General features: G+C 39.9%; 2 protein-coding genes and 1 long non-coding RNA gene across 3 annotated transcripts in view; 1 reads left to right on the top strand and 2 right to left on the bottom strand.

Moving 5' to 3' along the window:
* LOC107732921 (ras-related protein Rab-39A-like) overlaps positions 1 to 7363 on the bottom strand; it is an 11104-nt gene extending 3741 nt beyond the window's left edge. The window contains exons 1-2 of the mRNA XM_016544361.1: positions 7359 to 7363; positions 5822 to 5824 (exon numbers count right to left, since the gene is read on the bottom strand). The gene's annotated coding sequence lies outside the window, so the exon portion shown is untranslated. The remainder of the gene's footprint in view (positions 1 to 5821; positions 5825 to 7358) is intronic.
* On the top strand, positions 1478 to 4180 carry LOC107732922 (uncharacterized). The gene is made up of 5 exons (XR_001638919.1): positions 1478 to 1520; positions 3059 to 3123; positions 3301 to 3352; positions 3898 to 3934; positions 4102 to 4180. It is a non-coding gene; the product is annotated as an uncharacterized LOC107732922 (long non-coding RNA).
* Positions 4852 to 8839, bottom strand: part of LOC107732910 (CTP synthase 1-like) — a 12742-nt gene continuing 8754 nt past the window's right edge. Inside the window, exons 9-17 of the mRNA XM_016544351.1 lie at positions 8443 to 8531; positions 8159 to 8253; positions 8009 to 8071; positions 7875 to 7918; positions 7700 to 7800; positions 5865 to 6103; positions 5513 to 5657; positions 5216 to 5311; positions 4852 to 5130 (exon numbers count right to left, since the gene is read on the bottom strand). Coding sequence (XP_016399837.1) covers positions 5227 to 5311; positions 5513 to 5657; positions 5865 to 6103; positions 7700 to 7800; positions 7875 to 7918; positions 8009 to 8071; positions 8159 to 8253; positions 8443 to 8531 — 861 coding nt within the window. The 3' untranslated portion in view covers positions 4852 to 5130; positions 5216 to 5226. The remainder of the gene's footprint in view (positions 5131 to 5215; positions 5312 to 5512; positions 5658 to 5864; positions 6104 to 7699; positions 7801 to 7874; positions 7919 to 8008; positions 8072 to 8158; positions 8254 to 8442; positions 8532 to 8839) is intronic.

Genomic DNA, 8839 nt, shown 5'->3' with positions numbered 1-8839 from the left:
TTTCTTTTTCACTTCCAAAAACCGTATTTTTAACAGTATTTTACTGTAAAATTACATTAAATGTAATTACATGTATTCACCGTATATAGTATGGAAACTTACTGTTAACCAATTAACAGGTTTTTGCTGTAGCATTTTTACAGTCTTTTACTGTTAAAATCGCAATCATTTTTTACAGTGTATGCTAATCATTGACTTAAAGCTGTAATACACCACATGATTTTTTTGCCCCGATTTACTGTCTGGAGAAGTTGATGCTTGACAGATTCTGTGTAATGTATGATGGTCAGTCTGTGACCATCAGCGATTTTCTATGAAGTCTGTCAACTCAGATCTGCAGACTGGCTCTGACTTTCGGCAACTAGCGTCAACTTCTCCAAAAGCAATGCATTGCGGCCTTCAGCTTCAGTCTATGGTTCATCGGAGGAGATCAAACGTGTCTGATATTTTGAGCTGATTTAGAACTCATGATGTTTTCATTTGTCACGCGAGTTTAAAGAGTTACAATCCTGAAACTTGAATTTTTGGAAGTGATCAGGAATGATTTAGGTAGAAAGATCTGTCAGTGAAGGCGAAAAAAATAATATATATATATATATATTTTTTTTTTTTTTTGACAGACATTTTCCCTTCGCGTGACTTTTTTTAAATTGACGCACATTAAAGCTTGCGCTAAATAGCCACTGGCATAACAGAAGGTTACTAGACTAGAGCCGCGCTGCGTGATATGGATAGTTGCCTCGCATCATAGCTATTGCATGAGCCAAACTATCAGACCACATCGTGTATTTGTGTTTTTATATAAGTTTTTGTGGTTTCTGAAGATTATTAGACTGGCATCTAGGCTCGGTCCAAGCGGAGTCTGTACTGGATCTGTCCGTGGTGCTGAAATAGGTTTCATTATTGAGGTTGTCGGGGGCTTCAGCATAATTTAACAAACCCAGGACCCAGAATATGCTTGTAAATACCATGCAATTTTAAAAATGAGATAAAGCGCTTAATGGGGTGTAATTAGCTGACCAGTATCCCACTAATCCAGATCACAGGAATTCTCCCGTTATGAATTCAAGTCAAAATAGAATCTGTTGACAGATGGAATTATCCATTTACATCATGGAGGGTTGATATTTTTATTTATTGGAGCTAACGGGTATAATGTCCAGCCAATGTGTAAAAGCAGAACACAGCATGAGAATTACTTTATGACCTCATTTACATGTATTTTTCATTAGAAATGTTTATAAATATTTAAATATTTCACATTGAGAAAACAAATCAGTTAAATAAATGAATTAGAGTTGTCAGATATAACCAAATATATATCCCAGATGTCCGAAAAAAATCCCATAACTACAATCTCACAATCAGAACTACATATCCCATCAAGCGTTGCGACCCAGCCAACTCAGTCGGCCAATCAGCGATGAGCCCGTTCACCAATCAGCGTTGAGTTTCGCTGTATAAAAGACCGCGTCACGTTCTCGTCTTCCTCCTTCAACCAGCTCTCTTAGAGAATGGAGGTGAGTTTCGTTTAATCCTTAAACATCGAAGACTTTGAGTTTTAATTTAGCAGCTAGTTCTCATAGGGAGGTTGTTTGGATGTTACAGCACTGGTTCGTCTGTGAATTACTGGTGTTTAGCGCAGGATGTTATGAAGATTAGTAGTAGTCGGGACTCGGGATGTAGTGTGTAAGAAGCGTGGTCGGGGTTGGGCTCGAATGAAACGGTCTTCCAGTTTAACATAAAAACGACTTCTGTAGGCTTTTATAAAGCTTCTGGAAGCAGCTACTTGGTTTTATGAATGAATGCATCAAGGCTTGCAGAGTGGTTCACAAAGCGGCGCCATTTCAGACCGTTTAGTTTGCATTGGAGACTTAGGTTTTGCATTGGGTTTAGTTTATTTAAAATACCCTGGAAACAGGTTAAGTGTGCCTTAAGGTGCAAACATGCGAGTTCTGTTATTCGGCTCGTGCTGGTTAATATCCAATACACTCAAAGTGACTTTAGGATACTGTGCAGTTTAAGTTCATTTTCTCGTTTCCTTTGAAACGGTTGCGTTTTGGATCAACTCAATATTTTCATTTTGAAAGAACATGTTTCCATTAAGTAGGCCAGAAATAACATTTGATGCTTGTTCAATTTAGTTGAGTATAAATTAAGTTAATCCATCAATTCTTTTCAACCACTTTACTTTAAAATCCATTCATGTACTCTGCTTAAATGGATTGTGTAACTAGGAACAGGTTTCTGCTTCCCATCATGCATTGCACAGGGCTAGATGGGGAGGGTAAATGTTGAAATTTTTCTTCTATTAAATCAAGATGAAATTTGGGAGACTTGATGTTTAATGTTATGTTTGTATTTAAAGAGTTTCTGGTATGTTGGTGTCGTGGAGCGTGTTCTTGGGTTGAGGACATGCTAACAAGAATTGGTGTTAATAATAAATAATAATAAACAATACTACTTCGGGCATGCCATTAATGTAACCACTGTTTTATGGCTAATGCCCAATAAGTCTTAACAGAAAAAATGTTGTGAGTTCTCATTAGATTAGATTTCTTAAACTCATTAATTACGTAAACCTAATCAATTAAGCTGGATTACTTTATTTATTTTAGGATAATTGAACTTTGATGGTTTTGGACTAAATTAGTGACGTTAACCTGATTCTACTAAATGGCATTGAATTAACCTTATGTAATAAACTTAAGTTGACTGAAATGTTAATTAAATGCAACATAACCCAGTTACTTGGAGACTGTTGACAAAGTAAATCCAATTTTTATTTTTTTTCTCTTCGAGTGATTGGTTCATTTGTTTGCATGGGAAATTATAATGTAAAGATTGACTGTTCAAGGCCCTGATCGAAGTCGTTCCCGTTCCTCTATAACTGGTCCGGTCAAACAGGAGCCGATAGCAACACTTTTACCGACGGTCGCTGTACAGTTCACCTGTAGCTGTCCCAGCAACATTAAGGAAAAGGACAACCGAAAACCTGTTTCCACGGATGTCCTACTATGAGTAGTAGCCCTGCCTAACCGTGTTTCCTTTTATGCAGGTCGGATGATGCAAGAGATGAATGAAATACTGCTTGAGATGGTCCGAGGGAGCCTTCATTAACAGGTTGGTTTCTGTTTTGGGTTTTGTGTTTCCGTGCTGGCTGTGATGACAAACTTGCCCTCTCTGAGAGAACTGCTCTGTTATGACACTCAAATAAACGCTCCTGAGCCAAACGTCACTTCTGGGTTTATGGTGTTCTCTTTGTAACTTGACTTTTAATGTTGTATGTGTCTCCGTCAGATGGTGCGGTGCTGGCAGTGAGGAGTCACCATCGCTGTGGGTCAGTGCACCGGTGAGCTCAGCATCTTTAGTGTCCTTCTGCATGTTTCCTGAGAATCTGTGCTGTCAGCGTATACCAGGTTCTCCAACAGCGTGCTAAATCAATGGGCAGACTTTGACCGGCCGGCGTCTGCCACTCGATTGTCCAACACCCAGCACTGCTCTTGCATGACTTTATTTCTGTGCCCTCTATTAATAGCCGTTGTCTTACAGGAGCTGATGCCTGAGCCAAACGTCACTTCTGTGTTTATGGTGTTCTCTTTGTAACTTGACTTTTAATGTTGTATGTGTCTCCGTCAGATGGTGCGGTGCTGGCAGTGAGGAGTCACCATCGCTGTGGGTCAGTGCACCGGTGAGCTCAGCATCTTTAGTGTCCTTCTGCATGTTTCCTGAGAATCTGTGCTGTTGGTGTATACCAGGTTCTCCAACAGCGTGCTAAATCAACGGGCAGACTTTGACCGGCCGGCGTCTGCGTCGGTTACTCGATTGTCCAACACCCAGCACTGCTCTTGCATGACTTTATTTCTGTGCCCTCTATTAATAGCCGTTGTCTTACAGGAGCTGATGGCCTGTGGGACCGGTGGCGCAAGTGCAGGTATGATGCTGCTGACGCTCTCAATAAAATAGTGATTCCTGATCAAGGATGACAGATTTGATGGTGACTGCTGGATGAAACTTGCGGATATGGGACTGAGATCAGTGCTTGTCAGTTTGAGGCATCTGTGCTATCTGTTGTGGCTTATGGTGTTTCTCTTATTTTAGGTTTTCAGTGGCTCCTGCCCAGCGAGTGGAAGCTGTAATGGTGCAAATCAAACCCAATAAAGTGTGGCTTTGTCTAACATTTCTGACTTTATTACTCTTTGTTGTGCGATTTATATTGCCCCAGAAATGATTGTGATATGAGAGGTTATTGTCATTTTTAAAGACCATTTTATGCCACTGAATACAATCATAATGTAAAGGCATAATGGAAGAGAGCCTACACCCTTTCAAATGATGACAAACTTTTTTGAAAAATTATTTAGATCATGGAAATTATGAAAATATTACCTTAAACTTGAACAGTAAAACACTTTCTAGCAAAGTAACAAGTAGAAGAAAAAAAAAATGCGCAAAACTTCTACGGACTTTTTTTACAGATTTTCCCGACCTTTTCGCTGTAACTTAAGGGTGCACAATATTCCTGAAAAACACAATCACTAGCAGTCAGGTGTCTATGCACAAAGGCACAGATTCCCTAAACTAGGCCATATCTGCAGAAGAAGCAGTTTTTAAATGTGAACTAGCACCTCATGACTACACGTTATGTACGAGAAGCTGCAAAGTCACAGGCGCACAAGTGGACTGTATAAAACCTGGTGACAATTTAAGTAAATATAACGGTCGCTAATATTGATTATTGCGACAGGCCTAGTTGTTTAACGCTACAGCTACTGGAACTTTTTTTTATTTTTTTTATACAGTTTTAATACGGTTTTCTGAAAGAATCCTTTGCTCTATGAAAAATTTGTATTTCTCTTCTGTACACTTTAATTTACATTTTGAAAAAACAACTGTCAGCTTAAAAGCTATGCATGGGGGAACAAATCTTATCAAACACCACATTAAGCATTAAGCAGTTTGCCAGAGCAAGTTTACACCTCATTTCCACTGGTTTAATTGGCAACATCACATGCAATATACAATGGAGAATGAGTTAATGAAGCTGCCAGTCTTTGTCAAATCCTGTTTTCACTGAAGCTGGACCATTTAAAACTGCATTTCAGTACTGCATCTTTTATAAAGCAGGCCCTGAAAAGAAATGAGAATAAATATAAAACTAAAGCTTGTCTGGAAACCATACTGCATACAAATACAATGTCACGCTGCACTATACCATCAACCGATTCAATCCTGAGCGAGCGAGGGTAGTTTGAAGTCTGCGATCTCAGAGTCTGGAGAACTGCTGCCGCTCCGGTCACTGTATGTTTCTCTGTCAACAGAAAACCACTTTCATTTGGTATCATGCAAAACTACTCAAAGGTTCTGATGCCTGGTATAACGCAAAACGATCTGCAGGTTTAAGAGATTTTGTCTGGAGTCAAAACAGCAAACAGCTTTTTATTGTGACGAATCTCTTGATATCATTGGCTGAGAGACGTTTTGCTGCTCAGGGAACATCAGTAGTGCATACCGTGGTGAAAGCCGACAGCCTTTCTGAAGATAACCTGGAAGCCTCCCTGCAGCGGCTAACAACAGGCCAAAGTACGGCGGAGACGGTTTTATGGGTCTGGATGTGAATTCTGGGTGATACTGGACACCAACAAAATACGGGTGATCTGCCAAAAAAAAAAAAACCGTCAAATTACTGCAACGCATATTTTTCTTTAGTTCAATCATCAACAATGAACTGAACGGACTAAATGACTTCACTACTGTCCTCTTTCTAGAGCTGCATCATTGAAACATTATTCTGTTAAACACTGTAAAGCTGCTTTGACACGAGCTGTATTGTCTAAAGCGCTATATAAATGAAGGTGACGTACCGTCCAGCTCGATGACCTCCATTCTCTCACCCTCCACGTCCTGACCCACAAAACGGAAGCCCTTCTCCTCGAAATGCTGCTTCAGCTCTGGGTTCACCTGCTCACACAGAACGAACAATATTGGTTTCATCCATGCTCGCACACCTAAGAATAATACAAATACTCGGTACCAGATTTGTTTACATGGACTAATTTTCATCACTAACTTCAACTTGCTCGCTTCCATGTGCAATACATGTCTTCAGAACAAAACTTAACGGAGTATAATTGCTGTTGTTGCCAAGATATATATAAAAAGAGCTTTATTAGATAATATTTAATACATATTCAGTCTCCTCCACTAACCAGTTCCTAAAGTGTAAAAAAAAAACATTATCCGTTTTGGTTCTGATTATCATGTTTATCGCGCTGAAATCATGCGGTTTAAACCATTCGAGTTTAAACTTCTGATATATGGTTTCCTGTGTGCACACGGATCACGTTTCCTTGGTTGGTAGATGCACCAGGGACCTGATTATAGCACTTAAAACCTGGACAAGTCAGATTTTCATGATATGTCACCTTTAACATATGTCATGGCACTGCGCCTGTGTCCATGATATATAGGAATACAATTGATAAAACAGTCTGATTCTAGCATTTACATGTTTAAAGGGCTCATCGGATGAACATTTTCCGCAAGTTGGCATGATTTATTAGGGTCTTCATGAAATGTCTGTAACATATTTTGCTTAAAAACACTCAATGGCTGTGTAAACAACACCCTTTTTGCCTTGTCAAAAACAGCTCTGCTCACACCAACCCGTTTTGGTGTATGTCTCTTTAAATGATAATGAGTTGCAGCGCACCCCACCCCCCTTCCGGGATTTCCACTAAAAATAAAATAAATCCACTCCACTCGTCTCCTCTGAGGCTGGGACTCTAAATAATGATTTGTGTTCGTCTGTGCAGCCAGCAACAGAACCTTTAGCATGTTTTCCGCGAACTTTTGCCATGGCGTCAGAACAAGTACACCGCTGTCGCTTACGAAATCAACAATGGCGGCTGAGCACCGTGGGTGGAAACGAGCAGCTTAATGAGCGGTAATATTATAATAAGAACCCCTTCCTACGTCAGAAGGGGAGAGAAATCTGATCGGCTCATTTTCTCACATGCTTGCAGAGAAAGGTTTACAAAACCAAACCTACTGGGTTCTTCTTTTTTATGTTTTCTGAGTTGGTAGATGCACCGGACACTCAATTATAGCACTTAAACACGGAAAAAGTAATCCGATGAGCCCTTTCATTTTTTTCCTGTTGATCAGATCATTTCAGGTTAACACTGAAGTTTATTCGGATCGAGTTAAATCAGATCAATTGAGGGATTTACATAAAGGCTTTTCAGTCCGATTGAGCCATCAATCCAGTTATAAACACATTATTTGAGTCCATGTAAGCACTGCTATTCATAAAGAAACGATATATCTGTTCAACTATAGCAAGCCAAAAGCCTCACAGGAGCGGAGAACACTTCTGGGAGATGATATAAACCCATCAGATGATTGACTGAAACCTACATTTTTAACTGATTCTAAGAAATGAATCGCCTTACCAAATTACTTAACCAACATTACAACATCAGTCATATAACGCTCTCGAAAGATAAAAAAGGACTGTGAAATTAATGTGACAATGACATGCTCTTTGGGAAAATGGTCAAATAAAAATTCATCTAAAATACAGAAATATTAATTTCAAGGTATTACAACCCCTCTACATTGTGAGCAAATCACTCACATATATATATATACTAAATCTTCACTCTGGGTGACTAAATGATGTCTAATATTAGTGCACTTACTAAGTATGCTGTTTTTGGTTTTGAAAATGGTTCTCCTTTTCCCCAGCCGCATAGTTCCTCCCATCTGCCCTGGATTGTGCTCTGGCATGTCAATCACCTGTGAGACGACCGATCAAACATCTGCTCCAAAACACACCAGAAATCCACATTTAAACCAAATCTGATACTCACCACAGGATGTTTTGTTTCTGGGTCAAATTCGGTGGAGTTAGCATCTAGGAAAACCAAGAGTCACACTTTGTTCAACACTGCTTGCTAAACATTCAGTACGGCATTTACTTATTTATTGTAAAGGAAGATTTTCCCTTTCCAATCCAACATGTTTCTAGCAAATTCACACACAGCGAGCTGCATCCCCAAACACACACCTGAAAGTCAAATGGCACAGATCAGTTCAATTCACAGACGGAGCAGGATATTTCAGTTTTAACAAATTTTAAGCAGGACCGTCCTACCCAGGAAGGGCTTCTTCTGTTTCCTGGCCCAGCTGATGGCTTGAATCTTGCCCTCCGTCCCTCGTACTCCAAAACCTCCAGGTACTAAAATACCACTGACACGAGAGACCGCAGCAGTAATATTAGCAAAACTACATCAGGACTGACTGCGTCTGAATTCTCCTCAATAAAAGAACACCATTAAGGCGTTTGCATGGCCTTATTGAGCAGAATAGATTTAAAATGCATAAAATCAGCCATGTCTATTGTAGGCGTAATTATACAGATCGCAGGTCACTACTCACTTGGCGCTGCAGAGTTTCTGCCAGGCCTCATGGTACCTCACTGGCTCTTCCTGCAGTGTACTGGCCTCCAAATCTGCAGAGTCAACATACTACAGAAAGAAAGAACAAATAAAACAAAAATAACGACTTTATTCAACAATTTGTCTCCTCGGTGTCTCTCCGCAAGCAGCGTACGCTCTTCTGTGTCAGCTGCGCCACAAGGATACGCTTTCTATGTGTATTTACGCTTTGATTTGAACGAAAACAGCGCATCCTTGCAGCGCGGCTGACACAGAATAGCGTACGCTGCTTGCGTTCAGTGGATATTCTCCAAAATGGTGATGCGGAGAGACACAGAGAAGATGAATTGTAGAATAAAGTCGTTATTTTTGTTTTCTTCGCGTACAAAAAGTATTCT

Source organism: Sinocyclocheilus rhinocerous, unplaced genomic scaffold (genome assembly GCF_001515625.1).
Source record: "Sinocyclocheilus rhinocerous isolate Xijiao unplaced genomic scaffold, SAMN03320098_v1.1 scaffold1300, whole genome shotgun sequence".
Taxonomy (NCBI): domain Eukaryota; kingdom Metazoa; phylum Chordata; class Actinopteri; order Cypriniformes; family Cyprinidae; genus Sinocyclocheilus; species Sinocyclocheilus rhinocerous.
The sequence above is the reverse complement of the archived record's forward strand: the minus strand, read 5'-3'. Positions and strand labels throughout refer to the sequence as shown.